The sequence below is a fragment of the Anopheles cruzii genome, chromosome 2 (genome assembly GCF_943734635.1).
Source record: "Anopheles cruzii chromosome 2, idAnoCruzAS_RS32_06, whole genome shotgun sequence".
Classification (NCBI taxonomy): domain Eukaryota; kingdom Metazoa; phylum Arthropoda; class Insecta; order Diptera; family Culicidae; genus Anopheles; species Anopheles cruzii.
In genome coordinates, this window is record NC_069144.1 from 2,597,342 (window position 1) to 2,615,951 (window position 18,610).

Sequence of the window (18,610 nt, forward strand, 5' to 3'; positions counted from 1 at the left end):
GAGCACGGACAGCCGGCGGGCGGTCGGCAGTTGTGGACCCTTGGAGCCTTGAACTGAAGCGGACGAATTTGGTGAGTGTGGACACGATGCACGGCATTTGCTTCATTTTGTCTATGTTCGGTTTCTTCGGAGCGTACGTTTCGTAGTTGCACGCAACGTTTCGCAGCACGACGGTAAGCAGACTCTGCACATCCTTTTTGGATCCATACTCGGTCAGGTTTTTGGCGAGTTCCTGAATGAACCAGGTTCCGTAGTCTTTATTGCGTACCGAGTAGTGTTCCTCGCAGGTAGAGTACGCTACCAGCAAGTCGGGCATGGTCGGAATGGAGCAAGCATTGCCCTTATCTTCCGGCGCATCGACCGTGTCCCCATCGAGCATCATTTCAAACTTCACACCGTGGTCTGATTTGTCCCCGCGGCAAGCTTGAATGAAAACCAGTTTTGGCTTCCCCGCCAGACCCGGACAAGCGTTGTCGTCGAAGTGTTCCCACAAGCGCTCCACTTTGTAAGGAAGCTTGTCTTGGTTATTTGTATCATTCGCCACCAGCGTTCCCTTTCCGCCGTGGGTCATCATAACCACCACCAGGCAGTCGTAGTCAGTGTGGTCTACGGTTTTCGAAACTTCTTTCAGGTCTTTAATCACCTGGTCCTCCGTTCGGTTTTTGCGAACCCAAACATCGAATCCGAGCGCATCTAAAACTTCCTTAAGATCATCCGCATCTTTGTCACTACCCTCGCGTTCCGCGTATTTTTTGTCGTAAAATTTCACGTGGTTGAAGATGAGGGCGACGCCAGGACACTTGCGGCTCATTTTGTAGTCGAAATACTCTGGGACGGATTGCACTTGAGCCCGGACAGCCGGCGGGCCGTCGGCAGTTGTGGACCCTTCGACCCTTGAATTGAAGCGACGAATTAGGGCCAACCATGTCAGGATTAGTCATCACTTACGTTCGAGGATCGATTGCGTCGGAACTCATTTTCCTGGTTTGGAGCAACTCGCAACTATTCGGCAAACACAAGACCTGAATGACAGCTGACTAAGAACTGACGGCTGGTGCCGGTTCCGCGTTATCATTTATGAAAGTGTTACCGTTATCAGTCAGCCAGTTATCTTTGCTGCTTATGTATTTTTTATCAGTCACTAGCTGTTCCCGGCGCGGGTTGCCACGCCCAATTTCATCATCATTTCTCGATTATCCTGCGTTTCAAACGACTTCCTGGTGACGTATCCGATCAGCTTCCCTTTGCATTTCCTACTCCCTCCTTTGCACTTCCTATTCCTACTTTTCAGGCTATCGGGTTTCCCGGTAATGTATCCGATTGGCTTTCTTCGCTTCCCTCGCTTACCTTTGGATAGATACCTGCAGAATTTGGTTCGATTTGCTGCCAAATTATGCTGAACTTTATGTTACGTTTGTGTGGGAGCACCCCCTCCCGGGAGGTGTGGAAGGGTCAAACTTTCCCATTCACAATCCGGTGTCAGAAAACTACGCTGTGCAAAATTGCAAGCGAATTAATTCAGTAGTTGACGCGAAAATGCGGTACAGACAGACAAACATCCATTTTTATACAGGGTGGTCAAAAACGCGTGCACGCGTTTCATTTGGTTATAAAACAAAAACGGGGGCAATAGCAAATTGAATTTGGGTCTGGAGATCGTCAATAACTGCTGGTTTGTTCGCATAACATTTATCTTTCACCCCACTCGCCAAAGATAATAATCCAAAGGCGTCAAATCGCGGCTTCTTGGAGCCCAATCCACATCACCGTTTCTGCTGTATGTTCGATTTCCGAAGATGCGGCGTAAACAATCGATCGTGGTTGTCGTTGTACGGCACGTAGAGCCATCCTGTTCAAGCCAAATGTCGGCTAAGTTCTCTGCTTCACTTTCGCCAAAAATTCAATAGGTCACCTTATCTCGGTGGCGTTAGCCATCGACGGTTACGATGGCTCCTTAGTCATTCATTCATACGGTGGCCGATGATGACCGAACGTTGGCCGATGATGGCCGAATGGTGGCCAAACGTTTTTAACGTTAACTAATAGGTTTAGTTCAAAATGTGCACGTATTTTTGACCACACTGTATATACAGAGAAGAAGAAGAAAGATAGAAGAAGAAGATAGAAGATAGATTGGTCTTTGTTTTATTCAATCCTATTTTTTAGGAAAGAAGAGGTCCTTTGTAAGCGTCGACACAGTGTAAGGTATTTGCTTCGGTTTCTTCCGGTCACCGGTTGGTTGGTCGCGGTCGACTTGATTTGCGACGAGGGCCAGCAGATTCAGCAGATCCATTTTGTGGCCGTATTCGTCCAGATTTGTGGCCAGCAGGCGCACGTACTGGGAACCGGCGTGTGGCGAACGCCAAGAGTCCTTCGAGTCGTTCGTAGAATATCCCACCAACAGATTGGACATGGTCGGAATGGTGTACTGGCGAGTGGCGGACGAATCCTGCGAATCGACCGCATCCGCCGCGGGATCCTTCGGGGGGGCCGATGCATTATAATCCTTCGGATAACCGCGGCAGGTTTGAATGAAAAACAGCTTCGGCTTTACGATGAGCGTCGGACAAGCCTTGCCAACGAACGTTTTCCACAATCGCTCCGCTGTGTAGGCACCGTCCTTGGCGTACAGTTTGCCGTTCCCGCCGTGAGTCAAAACCACCACCACGAGGCAATCGTTGTACGTGTGGTCCATTTTTGCGACCTCCTCCAGCTTTTCGAACAGCTCGGCCTCGGTGCGGTTATCGAGAGAGGTAACCTTGAATCGCAGCCTCTCCAGGGCATCGTGAATCGCCTTTTGGTCTTCGCTTCCATCACGAGCCGGAAGATTCAGATGGTCTTCGAAGGTAGTGTGATTCAGGACGATGGCAACGCCGCGATTCTGGTGATCCATTTTGTATTCGGGATCGGTAGGCGGCGACGTTACGAAGAGCTTCGGCTCTGAGGCAGCCGACGAGTCGGATGGCGGTGAGTACCTTAAAAGGGACCAATGGTTTGGGATTTTTGCCCTAACGGATGGTAGGTAATAGCAGGAACTTACAGTTCCGAATCCGTTGCGTCGTGATCCATCTTTATTTTCTTATTGGATTCCATGCGACTTTTGGCAATCTTTGGCCGGTGTAACTGTCGGGATTGAATGCGAATTGAAACTGATGCGGAGGGCCCGAGCGGCTTTTTATCCGATAGCGTACTCCGCTATCATGAGCAGATGATAAGACCTCTTATCCCTATCACGCGATTCGTTTGTATGTACGACGCGGTTCCGAGAAAGAGGTTAGTAGACCATTTTAAGGTGAAATCGGTAATTTATTCGTTCAATTTCGCTCAATCATTGTCATCCTTTTGTGACGTAGTTCTCCGATACATCGCGCACCATCAGGTCGACCAGCTTATCTAGGTCGTACTTGTGCTGCCAGCCCCAGTCGCGTCGTGCCTCGGAATCGTCGAAAATCTGCGGCCACGAGTCGGCGATCAGCTGGCGCGAATCGGGCCGGTAGCTAACGTGGAGCTCCGGCATGTGCTTGGCCACCAGCTTCTGGGCCAGCTCCTCGGGCGTGAACGACATGGCCGTCACGTTGTACACCCGGCGCTTCAGCTTCTCCTCCGGGGCGGTCATAAACTCGAGCAACGACCGCAGACAATCCTCGATATACATCATCGGGAGCCTCGTGTCCGGCCGCAGGTAGCATTGGTACTTGCCCGTCTTAAGCCCCTCGAAGAAGATGGCCACCGCGTAATCTGAAATGCGTGAAATCGTTCAGTTTTTGTTTCAGTGCACTCCCCGCGATAGGGGCCCCTTACCGGTAGTGCCACCGCCGGGCGGATCGCTCGAAATGACACCCGGAAACCGGAGGCACCGAAAATCCAGCCCGAACTTGTGGTGGTAGTACTCGCCCATCAGCTCCGCGTGCACCTTCGACACCCCGTAGATGGTGCGGGGCCGCTGGATGGTGACGTTCGGGGTCGGATTGCGCGGACTGTCCGGTCCGAACGCGCCGATCGTGCTCGGCACGAAGATACGCAGCTTGTACTGCTTGGCCAGCTCTAGCACGTTGTGCATTCCCTCAATGTTGACCCTCACCGCCAGCGGGACGTTCTGCTCGCCGATCGCACTCAGCAGGGCGGAAAAGTGAATGATCCAGTCGATGCGGTGGGCCACCACAATCTTCTGCAGGCCCTTAAAGTCCAGAATGTCCGCGAAGATGTACGGCCCACTGTTCACGATCGCATCGCTCGGCTTGATGATGTCGGACAGAATCACGCTCTCGTCGCCGTACTGGCTGCGCAACAGTTTGGCACATTCCACGCCCAGCTGCCCGAGGCCACCTGTGGGGAGATCGGTACGATCGGTAACCTATCATTATTAGCATCGACTCCATCGTATGCTCCAACTGATCCAAGCCCTCTTTCTCAGCCGCCTGACAACCGCGCAAAATTATGCAAAAGGCGCTACGCTTCGTCGGTGTCACCCGTCAACCGGAGTGTCGGAGCGCTCCGTGCCCATTGATTAAACAGTTGGCCTACTGCGGCCTGTGTGGAGAGCGTGCGTGGAGCGAGAATAAGGTCAGCAACTAAACGTCTAAACTACCCTGCACACTCTGCCTAGCAACGGCTCTCTCCGACTGCGATCGGCATGGCAACCTTGGCCGGCTACCACTTTACTCTCAATTGAGCATCCAATTTAGCGGCGGAACCGCACCGACCGACGACATAGCGCCATGTGCGGCCAGTTCTGTAGTTCGTTTGCCAGTTCGCCACTCACCTGTGATGAGGATTTTAGGATGCGATTTTTTCGGACCACCATTCGAGAGCCACCGTCGCTGGCCCGGAGGCTGAACCGCAAGCAAAACCGGCCCGGCGGACTCGGGTCCGTGGCCGCCAGTCTGTCGCACCAACTGCTGGCGCAGCGAGGCGCCAATCACTGACGTCACTTTACGCAGCAGCATCCTCTGGACGGGAAGCCGTAGCAGTGACTGAGAACGAGATTGCACGCAGCTCACTTTCTCCGAATCCGAAGAAGCTGTGAACCGCCAACAGGAAATGGATCCGGTGATCCGGACTCCGGATCTCCAACACAATCGCTGTGACACGTCCGCGAGTCCGTCGGTATCGAGGCGCAGCTTGGGACTAACTGCTGGCCCCGACGATGGTCCTGTGGCCCTCGGGGGACTACCGGACGAGCACGAGACAGAGAGAGAGAGAGAGTGCTGTTGCTGCGTTTCCTCTGTTTGGTCGAATTTGTGGCGTGGCGCGTTGTCAAGCTGCGCATGGTCCCCGCACACGCACCCGGCACGCGGTCCTTCCTGCCGCCCCAAACCGTTCGCGGGCAACACTGTTGCCGACGCCGTCCATCGATGGAGCTCTGGACGGATGGGGGGTCCCACACTCAAGTTACTGCCAAGGCAGCGCATTCATCATCGCACGACGATGATGATGGCGATGATGGTCCGATCGTCCGATGCTGCTTCCGTCTCGCTCTCTCGCCGATCGCCTCGGACGGACGGACGCCAAACTTAATATCGCGAGTATCGCGCGTGAACCAAGAACGGGTTCGCCAGTCGATCGCCATCGAGCGCCGCCTGGCATTGACACTGAAAACCCCGGCCGATGAGCCAGAAAAGGACCACAACACCCGTTCGCGGTTTTGTATGCGCCGATCGATGCACCACGCGTGCACTATGGGCTGTGGGGTGACCAAATGTCGCTCGCGAACCGTTACGTCATCGAGGAACGGGAGGACTGGTGACGTAATCCGCAGCCGTCAACAAAGCGCAGATCAAACGCGATCAACGACTCTTGCCTAATGTGAGTTCAATTGTTTTAACGCTTGAGACAGCTGACAGATTCCCGGAAAGATATCCGGCACGCGCGGTTACGACACACGCGCTCGACGGTGTGTGGCGCCGTGGCTCGGCTTCTGGTGGGGCCAACTCGGGTGGAAAATTGTGCCCTAACTGGAGCTGCTCTTCTGGTGCATCTAAAGATGGGTCTCGGGACCGCAAGTGCCGCACGGTGGCTTTAAACACCAGGGCCAGGGTTACAGTTAGCTGTCGCTCGCGGATTCGCATTCACAGTCGCGGTGACATAACAGGGAGAGGTTCTGGGTTCTGGTTCTCGCACTACATGTGATAAGGATTCGAGAAACACCCGGCCGCGGGAACCACCCTTCGCGGCGTTGGGAATTCAGAACCGAATCCTGTGCTATTAGCCGACCCTGTCATTAGAGTACTGTTTGCTAATGATGATCTGAAATCCCGCTATCTACCCAGGTTACCCAGCGCCCGTTATAGGTTCAGTTCCACGCATTTCCCGGTCCAATTTTAGACACTCGCGTGTACATGCTTCACGTACGCGCACCTTTGCCGGAGAAATTTATTTTTGAACTTCCGAGGGGATGCCTCCGAAATGATTGACAAGTTCATGACGCGTTCGGGCACCCGGACTTGACGCTTGTTTTGCCGTTTCGACGCTCATAACCATTCATCATGCGTTACATAATTAACGGTGGCCAGCCCGGTGCACTGTCTCGACTGGACTGCTGACAAATGAATTGTCTTGCCTCAACGTCTCAAGTTCGATGACTGACATTGACCGCCTGGCCCCGCAAGTGGTGGGCCCAACAAGTGGATCAAGCGTCCACGAGGGTGTCGTTATTTAGATGGCATTCGGTTCCCACGACTCGGCCACGCAATTCCGCGATTTATTGGGCTGACCTTATCCCCCAGAACGGCGCACAGAAGACTTCGCCGTAAACCGACCAGAAACATTCATCTTCTGGCGATCGCGCGATGATGATCTCGTGACAGACAACGGTGGCCTTCACTGGGGGGCAGTAGGAACGTGTGGGAACATTCTTGTGGGCGCTACAGAATGATCGCCGTCCGCTAAGAACGCCACTTCCTAGAGAAAGGAAGGTCTTCCTCGATTCTCCGGCCACCAGCAGAAGGAAGAGACCTCACTCGTGTTGGATTCAAATGTAGTAACGCACGCGGAAAAGTGCCTCAGTTCAGTTCGTTGTCGTGATCGCTCACCGATCGTTAGTCGATTCGCCTCGCGGCTCAATAGCCAATTGATGTCGCGGCGGGGCCAACAAAGTGACAATAGGGCCTGTAACATAATTACCATTCAAACGGCACTTATGAGTGAATCCCGGGCCTTGATTGGACCCAACCCAGCAGCCCGAAATCATGGTCAACCGGAGGGCCCTGATCGTATCCGGCCCCACCACAGCCCGTTCGGAGCTTAATGAGGTAATGCCGCCGTTGTGTGTGTGTGTGGACCGAAAGGGTCAAAAAAACACTGGAGGTCAGCATTGTTGGTGCTTTGTTAAAGCGAACGCCACCGAGAGCATAATGAGCCACTGTGATTGGGAAAGTGGCAGCACCTTAGCCGTGAATCTCGAGGGCACCGCCGGTGGACGCGCTTGGTCTACCAACGCCCTCGGCCGGTGCCGGTGAAGAAAGAGTCAAATGAAAATTTCCTCATTCCATCGGATTCATTGTTTAGAAAGAGCGCCCTTCATTGCGACAGCGTCTTTGCCGCGTGGGGCGGCGCTGGTCAATTATCACCCGGGCGCGCGAGGTCGTTGGCGCGATGTATTTAAGGCGCGGCAGACTTGCAGATTTGTCGCCCGTCATTTCCCCGCTGAAAATGGCACCATTTTTGTCATTGGCCGTCAAGACAACAGAATTTGAGGCTCCCCGCGCGTCAGGGTGATGACCACATCGGTGTCGTTAGAAAGGCGGTCTTTAGGGAAGACGAGACTAACGATTGTTTCAGCAAACGGCAGCGTGAAAAATTTGCGTGTCCTCCTCGTGGCTAATGTTTCCTGTGTGCTGCGTGCCGCTGCGGCTGGAGGGTCTAAACAATAAAATGAGGCCCCTAAGAGAATGCAAATCCATCGCTAAGCGGAGGTGTTCGGGGGGATGACTAGGACGCTCCGGACGCTGCTGGTAATATTGCCGTAATTAGCATTGTCAACGACACAATTGAATCACCCCAGCAGGCCGCGCCTGTTAAGGCTTTAACGCACCTTTTTTCGCAAATCAACATAATCAGTAGAGGAAGTATTTGTATTAAGCCCCGGCCACACGTTACGATTTGACTGATACTTTGGGCTGCCCTGATCAAATTTGTTATCGGTTAGTAGCTATCTGTGGAGTGTCCACACGATACGAATTCATTACGATTAGCGGCGCAAACCGGATACGTTGTGCTCACTTATCGGTCACAGTGTTCGAGGAAATGGCTTTTAAAGCGAAGCAATGATTAAATTTCGATAATTTCCGTAAAAAACTCGCGCGTCAACATGTAAACAACCGCCATCAGCAGACGCACACATGTATGGAAGTTGGACAGATATTAATGCTCGCCTGCTTTAATTTTCTAAAACAGCGGCGATGGCCAACAACGAGAAAAGTCGGTGCAATTTCACTGTCCACACGTTACGATTTGTCTGTGCGATGCGATTGCAAAGACTAAAGCAGCAGTCAAATCGTTACGTGTGGACCGGGATTTAGTAAGTAATACAAATTTAGTAATAATAGTAATTTAGTAAGTTTACAAACCAAGAAGGCTCTGGTTTGAAGGTTTTGATGATGGGCCAGGACCAGGGCCGTTCCGGAATGCCAAGGATCTAAGATAAACTTCCTAAATCCGCCAAAAAAGACTTAAGATTCATAAATGTCGCTTTTGGACAGGTACCACTGACCATCGCCTTCCAATTTCAGTGTCATAATTTGGGTTTGATTTTGCTTTGTTAGTCACTTGGCTGTAATTTGCAAAAATACTTTGAGCCACATTTTGAGTAACCACCTCGTGGCCGCTGTCTCGTTCAAAAGATCATGTTTTTCCGCTTTGCCTCCTACCTGACGCCAACGCCGGGGTTTGGACGACCGGCGGGAGCTGCAGTTGCGAATCACAATCGATGCATTGTTTCTTGCGCCAAACCTAAACCCACGGGGATATCGTACCCTAACCGTATCCATCTATCTATGCATGAGGCCACAGCGCCCAGGCAAGTGTAACGCGCGCTCTCTTGAGCGATGAATCTCGCCGTGCCACGCCGCGCCGCGCCGCTCCGTCATGATCGGTGGTTCTTCCACCCGGTCCGGTCCAGCCCTCTCACCGGGGCCGAAGCCGAGCTGCGGCTGCGGTGGGGCTGAAGAAAAACGGCTCCGGCCTGGCTCTGGAGTTTTCCACCCGAGCGCTGGCGGAGTCAGTCCCACTCGAAAGCTCCTTTCGAACGGATCGCTTATTGCGCGATTGAAGACCGAGCGAAGAGACCCGTAAAGTGAATGTTAAGCGCCCATCATCGGGGCCGCGGAGGGGTTTTGTGAATATTAATCCGACAGGATTTTTCGGGGTCCCGCACGCGTGATGTAATTAGGAATCCCGGGAGCGTTGAATCACCAATTCCGATCGCCCCGTATCGTCTGTGCGTTGAAAGTGATCACCAAGGGAAAGAGAGAGAGAGAGTGAACCGAAGAAAGTGGTCATTTCAGTGTCCGTATTACAAACGTGCCGAGGAGTGCGGACGAGTTTCGAAAACGTGTGTGTGTGTGTTGAACGGGGGCCACAAGTGAGCCTTCCGAAGTAGCCCCACGGCAGGCAGGTTTTCAAGAGGTAATAGTTTCTTTCCTTCACGCCCCGACCCGATGGGGGGTCAAAGGAAAGCGCAGATGATTTACGCGTGACACGTGACACGTGGGTCATATATTCGCCACACCGAAGGGGCGTTCGGTGGCGATCTTCCGATCGGTCCGTTTTGGTGATTGTTTTGTGAGAAGAAACACAGAACCCCGTGCGCACCGGTGTGCGATCGTACCGTATCAAAGTTGGAAGTGCCGTTTGGTCTACGGAACAAAAACCGAACTCCGCCGAGAACCGTTTTATGTAATGGCGCGCGCGAGATGACACCGTTCGGCGGAGACATTATTTACGTTTGCGTAAACACGAGGACTCGCCTGGATGATACAAAATGGTGCTCATTATTGTGCGGGAAGGGCGTGCGAGCAGCAGCACGTGTCTAATGGCGGTGCGCTGCCATTAGGGAGCCCTGGCCTGGAAGACGCCGATTATCGCCGAACTGGATCGGCGGGCTTCCATAAATGGAGTATGACGCGCAGTGATAGTCGCATTAAGGGCGTGACAGTTATGCTGTTCTACAGATGCTCCCAGGAGCTTCTGACCACCACTCTGCTGGTGATCTCCGCCGGTCCACAGATTCCCCCGATTCAACTTCTTCACGATCGCGCACCGTTTTCGCTAAGCTGCGCATGAAAGTGGAAGCGCACGGGCGCATCTCTTCGAACAAACGACGGCTGTCCACTACGAAGTTAAGCCCTCTGCCAGTCGATGCCTTCACGGCTGGCCGACGACGCCTTAACGCGCTTTCAAACGCGCGGCGTGGACCTCCGAAACCAGACTCACTCTCAATGGCGGGCGCACACACAGTAGATTCGGCGGCTGGTTCCTCTGTGTCGCTGGGCTCTGTACCCTCTGTAACTGCCCCCCACCCCCCCCTCCCTCCCGCGGCTCGGCAAGTACCCCCCATTGCAAGTTCCTCGAGGGCGACGGGAGGCTACTTCCCTTCACCGCCGTCACCCTGTGCCGCGCGGGCCCAATGTAGGTTACCAAAGCGCGAATCCATTTGGCGTGAAAAAACGACGGCTTCGGAATCGCGGGCGATTGTTGCGCAGAGTCTGTCTTACGCGAGAATCCTTCGACCGTGACGACGACGACGACGGTGCGGCGACGCGCAGTGGGTGGCGCATATGGCACCCACCCAACCCCCCAAGGGGTGCCCCCGCCGTCACGAGAGAAAGCAAAAGTAGCAGAGAGATGTAGAGCGAGAGAGGTGTGTGTGTTGTGAAGAGAGACCACGACGCGCCTTCTCCGGACAATTGCGACCTCCGCCAAACATCATGATGGCCTGTCATAGGCGCAATGGCCGGATTGCGACAGCATGCAAAAAGGTTGATCAAGAACAACAACGGCCGACAAACGGCCACGGAGGGCGCTTCCGTTCCGGGTGTGGTGCGCACGCGTCACGCGCATAAGCCTGCTCTGGTGTTGGCCAACGCGACGACGGATGATGCAAGCGGGGCCAGGAAGCCTTTTCATTGCCCGGCTCAAGCGCACGAGTGTTCAGGTGCCGACTCGGATCTCGGAGCCCAATCCTAACCCCGGACCAGTGCTTCGGAACTATGCTTCATTGCACAATTCTAATGCCGTTTCATTCCCCGTCAGAAGCAAAAACGGGCCCGAACGGGCTCGGGTTCATCGTCTCAAGTCTGTCCCTCTTCTTCCGCCTGGCCGGATGAAGCTCGTTGTCGGGTGCGCTACCAATCAACGCGTTGCGTAACCAATCGCAGGCGCGCGAACAATGTCAACAATGCCGCGCTTGGGGGGTCTTTTTGGGAAGACTTAAGACCTTGTGGTCAACCCGGGCGCGACCAGCGAGACAAGACCTCAAGGCCATCGCTTCCGACGCCTGCTCTTTGTTGATGGTCGGCAGCGGCAGAACCCGTGGAAAATTATGCGTGGAAACGTGAAGCGTTACCTAAGCACCGGGGAGAGGGCGACTCGAAAGGCGTCCCAAATTTCTGGACGTGATGGGTGGTCGGTCGTTCCATTCGTCATTCGTATTTACGTTTGCGGATTGCGTTTCCCTCCCAAGGCACTGAGACGGATTGTCGGCACAGAGGGTGTAGATGATTCGATCGCAGCATGCTACGTTCTCGAGAATATTAGCAATCAACTGTCACTTGGCAACTTGTTCACACTTTTTGCACGAAAGAAAGGTTTATGGACAAGTTGCTATTTTATTCCTGGTGTTTAGGGACATACGTTAAAGGGCCCCTTTTTCCATTCTCTTCGGGCGTAGGTCTCACAGCGGCGTCAGTCAATCTGGGTGAAGATGAGCAGCAGCTCCTGCGTCGATGGTTGGTGAATAAACAGGCGCGACACGTCGAACCCCCATAACCATGCAACCGATCGAAGGAGCCCCATTTCGCTGGCTCTTCGTCCTGGCCGTGCTGGCTTGGAGCAGCGTTACGCTTGCCACTGGCCAGCGGGACAACATTTGCCCGCCGCAGGACATCATCCTGCCGTGCCGATGTTCACAGCGAGGCAGCGAGATTCAGATATGGTGAGTTCGCGAACCCTTTGCCTTCGCTCGCTGACTGGACCTAACCGACGTTCGGTTCCACCGACCGACTTCCCACAGGTGTTCCCACAGCGATCTGCCTCGCGTGCTGATGGGTCTGAAGGCGGTCTCGAAGTCGATCAACCGGCCGATCGATGAGCTAATTCTGGAGAACAACTTCCTACCGTCGCTCCCGGGCCGAACGTTTGCACCGCTCAGCGTGCTGCGGCTCATGCTGCGCCACAACGGACTCGAGCGGCTATCGAACGGATGGCTTAATGATCTGGACAAGAGTTTGGTGGAGATTTTTATCGTCGAACGCAGCCTGCGGAGCATCCCGGGGGACAGCCTGAGTGGGTTGCGCAAACTGGAAGCGGTCACCATCCAGAGCGAGCACCTGAAACGGTTGCCGGATTTTTCGGGCCTCGCCAAGCTGCGCTACATTAACGTGCAAAGTGGATCGCTGATCGAGCTGTCACCGCAGCACTTCCGTGACCTGGTCGGCCTGGAGACGGTGCACGTGACGGGGAGCGCTAGCTTGACGCGTCTGGAGGGCGGTCTGTTTAACGATCTGCCGAAGCTGAGCCTGATCGATCTGTCGGAGAATGGGCTCAGCTGGGTGCACTTGCGCACGTTTGTGGGGTTGCCGGCGCTGAAGACGCTGCAGCTGGCGGGCAACAAGATCACCGACGCCGGCATGATTGGCCGGGCGGTCAAGGACATTCACACGCTGCAGACGCTCAAGATGGAGCGCAACATGATCGCGAAGTTGGGCGAGGGCAGCTTCGTCGATCTGCCGTCGCTGAAGGAGCTGTACCTGCAGGATAACGGCATCACGGAGATCTTCCACGGGGCGTTCCACCGGACGCCCAGCCTGAAGCTGGTGCACCTGGAGAACAACTATCTGCGGCGCGTCCACCCGGAATCGTTCCTGCAGGCCTCCGGGAGCGGCGTGGAGACGGTGCACCTGCAGCAGAATGAAATCGGGCGCGTGGAGGAACTGCGATCGCTGCTGGACGCGCTGCCGATGCTGCGGTTCCTCGATCTGAGCCACAACAAGCTCGAGTCGATCCCGTTCGGGGCACTTCGCGGCCACGGCACCCTGGAGCAGCTGTACCTGAACCAGAACCGCATACGGATGATCGAACGGGACGCGTTCATGGCGATGCCCGGGTTGCGGGAGCTGCGCCTACAGAACAACTCCCTGACGGATCAGCTCCCGATGCCGTTCTGGAACCTGCCCGGTCTCAAGGGCATCGACATCTCGTACAACGGCTTCCGCCGGATGGACCCCAATCTGCTGGTGGGGGTTCCGTCACTGCGGCGCCTCGACATCAGCGGCAATGCACTGTCCGCGATCGAACCGAGCGCATTCGGCCATACGCCGCTTCTGGAGACGGTGAACATTTCTTCGAACGAGCTCACCCTGATCCACCCGGGCACGTTCCGGGAGCTTAGTCACATGTTCGAGCTGGACGCCGGCGACAATCGGTTGCAGGAGTTCATTCCCGGACTGCCGGTGGCCGTCGAGCGGATTAATCTGCAGCGTAATCGCATCGCGCAGCTGCCGGCCCCGGCCAGCAAACTGTGGGACCTGCCGAACCTGCGCATGCTGGACCTCAGTGGCAACGAGCTGACGCGCCTTCCGCGGGCCGTCTTTCAGCCAACGCCCCAGCTCCGGCTGCTGAGTCTGGCCCGCAACCAGCTGCAGTCCGTCGACGACGGAAGCCTGCTCGGACTCGGCCGTCTGGAGGTGCTCAACTTGCAGGACAATCGCGTGCTGGCACTGCACGAGCGGTGCTTTAGTCCGTTAGAGAATCTGCGCGATCTCAACCTGCAGGGCAACCGGATCGAGGTGCTGGTGGACAATCTGTTGGACGCGAATGCGTTTCTGGAACAGTTTGACGCGTCCCGCAACAGCATCGTCGATATATCGGGCAAAGCGTTCCGTAACAGCCGATCGCTGCAGACGCTCGATCTGTCTTCGAATCAGCTACGCGAGCTACCGGAATCACTGTCCGGATTGGCGGAACTGCGTGATCTCGACCTGAGCTACAATCAGCTGACGGAACTGTCACCGAACGTGCTCGTTTCGTGGCGCAACCTGGAGGAGCTGAAAGTGTCCAACAATAAGGTGAACCAACTGCACCAGGGATCTTTGCGGAATCTGCCGCTGCTGCAGTACCTCGATCTTTCGAGCAACGAGTTGACCCTACTCGAGCACGGTGCGTTGCGGAACTTGCCCGAACTGCAAGAGTTGGTGCTGGCGGACAACAAGCTGACGGAGCTGAAGGAACGTGTCTTCGAGGATCTCCCAAGTCTGCAGGTGAGTCCCCCTGGGGGGTGTGCAAGGTTGGTTGGTGGCCGTTAATCCAGATGGTGTATTCCCTCTTTCTACAGGCCGTTCACCTGCAGCAGAACAATCTTCGGTACATCTCACCGTACAGCTTCTACCGATCGCCGTCGATCGTGTATCTGAATCTGTCGTCGAATCAGTTCCGCAGCTTGGACAGTGTCGGTCTGCGGAGCGTGCGCAACCTGGAGGTGTTGGACCTGACCGCGAACGGTATCCGCAAGATCACCCCGAACCCGCTGCGTGGGCTCGATTGGCTGGTGGAACTGAAGCTGGACGGAAACCAGATCTGTGGCATCCAGGGGGAACCGTTTGCCTCGATGCCCCGGCTGCGGGTGCTCAGTATGCGCAACAACCGGATGTCCCGTGTCCCGGAGCAGACGTTCCGCAGCCTGCGGACCAACATCGCCATTTTCGACGTTGACGGTAGCGATCCGGTCGGGATGCTACTCCGGATCCGGCTTAACTAATTCCTGTGTTTCGCTCTTCCCGCAGGAAACCCGTTGAACTGTGACTGCGATATGCTGTGGTACCTGGCGTGGCTCCAGGAAACCCGAAGCAACGTTTATCCGGGGCCGCGTTGTCGCGATGGCAAGATGTTGCTGGATATGCGACTGTCCCGCACGGAGTGCCAGAAGAACGCACAGCGAACGGATCCGGCTTTGGGCCACGGTGCCGGCAACGGGTTGCCGCTCACCAATGAGCATGGCGACGTGTTCGTGCGGACCCTGGACTACGATGAGTGTGGACCGGAGAGCTACGAAGCCGGTCTACCGGCGGGACCCCCGTATCGGCCGGCCGGTGGTGGCTTGCCGGATGACTACTTCTTCGATCAGTACGTGGACTACCCGAACGGACTGCCGAATGACACGAACCGACCGCAGAACGCCACGCCCGTCGCCGGGGACTCGCGGCGCACCAACTACAGCACCAACTTTGTGGACTTTAACAACAACAAGTTCAACCAACGACCCGTGGGCCTCCTGGGACCGGGTGTACTGCCACCGGACGCACACGACACAACGTCCCCGTTCACGTTTTTCGGCCTTCCGTTGCCCAGTCTAAATATTGGCAAAATGTTTGGTGGAGTAGGCCGCAATGCGAACAACCGGGCGTCCGGTGGTCCGGGTGGCATCGGAACGCGCGGTAAAGGCCGGGTGCAGGTCTACAACAAGCAGGGTGACCCGGAGCAGAACGGAGTTGGTTTCCGGCCGGATGGTCCGAAGACGGACGCGATCACGGTGAATCATGGTCAGGCGGCCGATCCGCTGGACAAAAATCCGGGCGCAACGAACGAAAACAATCTGTTCTATCGCCCGTACTTCCAGACCTCGTACCATCGGCCGCCTTCCGGTGGGGCCACGGGGGTGCAGGTTCAGACCGGAGGCTTTACGCCCATGCTGCCCGGTGCGGTCGGAGGATTCACTCCGATCACGGACCCCACGCTGAAGGTGATCAATCAAAACTACACCGAACCGGCGGCCGGCACGGGTCGTTGGCCAACGGAATACCACGAACGGGTACCGCTGGTCACCGAACCGACCCGGTACCTGCAGCAGAACAAGTTCGAGGCCACCATCAAACCGTCGCACAACAGTGCCCCGTACTTTGTGGACGGAATTTCTCATCACCACGAATCGAATGCCAGCGCACCGGAAGTGGTACGCGGCGGTGGTGCGCGCAATGTCACCACCACCGGCGGGGAAACGGCATCCGGGAATTCGGAAATGAGCGAAGACGAAGAAGAGGACGAGGAAACCGGGGACGATCAGGAAGGGGATGAGGTGGAAGACCTGAACGCTAGCGAAGGAACCGAAACGAAGCCCGGATTGACGGCGGGTGACGTCACGACGAGACTGTCGATTGAACTGGCCACCCCAACGATCGGTCCGACGGGTGGGAACGCGTACAATAAGGCGTACACAACGCCCAGCCCGACGGTGCGTGATCTGACCCGGATGCCCGGCCGAGAGTTTTACGATGGTTCCAGCAATACCCCCACGTCCCTGTCGGCTTTGATCCGTCCTCCGCCGGGCAAGTCCACGATCGAAAAGGTCCCCTCGCCGGTGGTGTCTACGGTGACACCGTACTTCCCCAATCCGACCACCGGCAGCACGGCACCACGGTTGATACCGAAGATCGAAACAACGGCCGACAGCAGCAATGGTGGCGATCATCACTTTGGACCGCCGAACATTATCGACCTGTCCCCGTCGAGTCACCATCATCCGCCGGGAGACAGTGCGAATGAGATCCGCAAGCGGGAGGACATGGATTGGTATTTTGCCAACTACAACCACACGCAGCACTACGATTTCGATGAGCTGGAACTGAACAGCTTCCGAAGTGCAGGAGGGTCGGCCATCGGAAGCGGTTGGCGTTGGGTGGTTGTTGGTTCGCTGCTTGCGATTCAAGCAGTGGCCCGGTGCGCCACCGCATGGTGAATACTTCCGGTTGGGGACAGATTTCACACACAAAGCTAGGTTCTGCCAAAGGTAGTGGACAAAACTGGGAGGGGACACTGGGCGCGCGAGCGATACCTTCCGCAGGAGGGCGCATGCTGTTGTTTTTGTTATTTCATAGCTTTAGCGGATAGGACATTAGGGAACGGGTGAGGGGTGATGCCGGTACAACCGGTGTGCCTCGCCTGCTGGCCTGAGATAAAGAGTAGTGCACGTAAGCATCGGATTATCGAACATTAAAAGAAGACCGTTTCAGTATCTATGCTTGTGTGTTTATGTTCGACCCTATCGCTCTATCGTTCTACTCTTTCGCCTTGATGATCGCACGATCACGTAAACTGATCACCCAACCCGGGTGGAGACCGTAGAAAATCTGTCGCGGATCCTTAGCCTGCGTCAGCATCTCGTACTGTGGATCTTCTTCGATCTTCGGCAGCGCGTACCCATACTTCTGGGCCAACACTAGCCGCTCGTGGCTGACGCGTTCCGGGTCGGCCAAATATCCTCGATTGCGGGCGTCCGTGTAGTACTCGACCGCATCCTGCGGTGGCAGCGCTCGCTTCGGAATGGGGACACCCTTTTCGAACCACTTCTTCGCGTTCACTACGGCATAAAGGCTGTGTGGGTCGTAGTAGGCCGTCCGGATTACGCCACCGTTCCGCTCGATAGCCGCAATCACCTGTTCCGGGGCGTGCTGCACTTCGATGTTGATTTTGGCCTGAAAATTGTCCGCCCCTTCGTCCGTAAGCTGCACGCCGTAGTGTAGCCGATCGGGCCGGATCTCAAACAGGCCGGTGTTGCAGATGGACGTCAAATCGATCGGTGTTTGCGTGTCGAGCCGATCGGTATCGATCAGTTTCTGCAGCTGATGCAGACTGATCGGCGGATATTCACGCTTCAGGTGGTGGCCTTTGTAGTACGGTTCGTACCCGAACCGGGTGTAGAACGGAGTGTTACCCGTCTCGTACCCCAGGCGCATGTAGTTCTGCCGCTGACCGGATCCCTTGTTACCGGCTCCGTGTTTGTCACCGGCGTGTTGTGCCCGGCCACGCTTTTGCTAGAAAATGCAATTGTTTTGATTATGTAAAGTGCACCAAATGACCGGGGGGGGGGGCCGGAGTACGTACCCTTTGCTTGGACTGTGGATTATCGCGTATGTTGCCGATCGTGACGCGGGGCAGCGTCCGGAGCATTTGCAGTGCCTTTTCGGTGGTATGTTTCACGGACATTTTCACAAAATATTCAGATCAGTGGCCGCAATAAATAAACACACGAATCCGGTTCGCGGTGCGGTTGACGTTTCTCCCGATAGGGTTGCCAGCTAACCCTTTTGGTCGGTATCGAATCAACGCTGATTTAAATATGGATTCAATGGGCTACAATGAAATGCGTAATTTGAAAAACCATTCATTTGTTACAAATGTCTTTAATGGTTTTATTTTCGGCCCATTAAATGAAAGAAATACTTTGGGGAAGAAAATGACCGAACCACCCTGTGCGAGAGCTGTCAGTCGGAAACAGCTGTCAGCGCGTAGTTTCATAACAATAACAAAGCAGCACACGGGAAGCGAAAGTCGTGTGTAACAAAAAGTGATAAGATAAAAGCTATTTTCAGTGCGAAATGCAAAACGAAACCCTTGGTGTCGC

At 55.2% G+C, this 18,610-nt stretch overlaps 4 protein-coding genes across 4 annotated transcripts; 1 reads left to right on the forward strand and 3 right to left on the reverse strand.

The window, feature by feature from the left end:
- Positions 1 to 2,155: 2,155 nt before the first annotated feature.
- On the reverse strand, positions 2,156 to 3,069 carry LOC128269441 (caspase-1-like). Its single transcript, XM_053006899.1, has 2 exons — positions 3,041 to 3,069; positions 2,156 to 2,975 (listed from the first exon to the last, which is right to left on the reverse strand). Exons 1-2 carry the CDS (start codon positions 3,067 to 3,069, stop codon positions 2,156 to 2,158), a joined length of 849 nt encoding a protein of 282 aa, XP_052862859.1.
- Positions 3,070 to 3,307: 238 nt separating this feature from the next.
- LOC128267435 (L-threonine 3-dehydrogenase, mitochondrial) lies at positions 3,308 to 5,109 on the reverse strand. The gene is made up of 3 exons (XM_053004267.1): positions 4,763 to 5,109; positions 3,802 to 4,326; positions 3,308 to 3,738 (listed from the first exon to the last, which is right to left on the reverse strand). The coding sequence occupies exons 1-3, from the start codon at positions 4,944 to 4,946 to the stop codon at positions 3,335 to 3,337; spliced, it is 1,113 nt and encodes a 370-aa protein (XP_052860227.1). The 5' UTR covers positions 4,947 to 5,109; the 3' UTR covers positions 3,308 to 3,334.
- Positions 5,110 to 11,987: 6,878 nt separating this feature from the next.
- On the forward strand, positions 11,988 to 16,945 carry LOC128269443 (protein artichoke). The gene is made up of 4 exons (XM_053006901.1): positions 11,988 to 12,151; positions 12,230 to 14,474; positions 14,549 to 14,927; positions 14,997 to 16,945. Exons 1-4 carry the CDS (start codon positions 11,988 to 11,990, stop codon positions 16,943 to 16,945), a joined length of 4,737 nt encoding a protein of 1,578 aa, XP_052862861.1.
- A 295-nt stretch (positions 16,946 to 17,240) lies between these two features.
- Positions 17,241 to 18,242, reverse strand: LOC128267509 (39S ribosomal protein L15, mitochondrial). The gene is made up of 2 exons (XM_053004359.1): positions 18,091 to 18,242; positions 17,241 to 18,020 (listed from the first exon to the last, which is right to left on the reverse strand). Exons 1-2 carry the CDS (start codon positions 18,190 to 18,192, stop codon positions 17,265 to 17,267), a joined length of 858 nt encoding a protein of 285 aa, XP_052860319.1. The 5' UTR covers positions 18,193 to 18,242; the 3' UTR covers positions 17,241 to 17,264.
- Positions 18,243 to 18,610: the final 368 nt, after the last annotated feature.

What these genes read in the sequence shown, in the direction of transcription:
- LOC128267435 (XM_053004267.1), bottom strand. Translation starts at nt 4,946, where the DNA reads ATGCTGCTGCGTAAAGTGACGTCAGTGATTGGCGCCTCGCTGCGCCAG. An exon ending in TCCTAAAATCCTCATCACAG is followed by an intron (nt 4,327 to 4,762) that starts GTGAGTGGCGAA and finishes ATCTCCCCACAG; the next exon opens with GTGGCCTCGGGCAGCTGGGC. An exon ending in GCCCGGCGGTGGCACTACCG is followed by an intron (nt 3,739 to 3,801) that starts GTAAGGGGCCCC and finishes CACGCATTTCAG; the next exon opens with ATTACGCGGTGGCCATCTTC.
- LOC128269441 (XM_053006899.1), bottom strand. Translation starts at nt 3,069, where the DNA reads ATGGATCACGACGCAACGGATTCGGAACT. An exon ending in GACGCAACGGATTCGGAACT is followed by an intron (nt 2,976 to 3,040) that starts GTAAGTTCCTGC and finishes GTCCCTTTTAAG; the next exon opens with GTACTCACCGCCATCCGACT.
- LOC128269443 (XM_053006901.1), top strand. Translation starts at nt 11,988, where the DNA reads ATGCAACCGATCGAAGGAGCCCCATTTCGCTGGCTCTTCGTCCTGGCC. An exon ending in GGCAGCGAGATTCAGATATG is followed by an intron (nt 12,152 to 12,229) that starts GTGAGTTCGCGA and finishes GACTTCCCACAG; the next exon opens with GTGTTCCCACAGCGATCTGC. An exon ending in AGGATCTCCCAAGTCTGCAG is followed by an intron (nt 14,475 to 14,548) that starts GTGAGTCCCCCT and finishes CTCTTTCTACAG; the next exon opens with GCCGTTCACCTGCAGCAGAA.
- LOC128267509 (XM_053004359.1), bottom strand. Translation starts at nt 18,192, where the DNA reads ATGTCCGTGAAACATACCACCGAAAAGGCACTGCAAATGCTCCGGACG. An exon ending in ATCCACAGTCCAAGCAAAGG is followed by an intron (nt 18,021 to 18,090) that starts GTACGTACTCCG and finishes TGCATTTTCTAG; the next exon opens with CAAAAGCGTGGCCGGGCACA.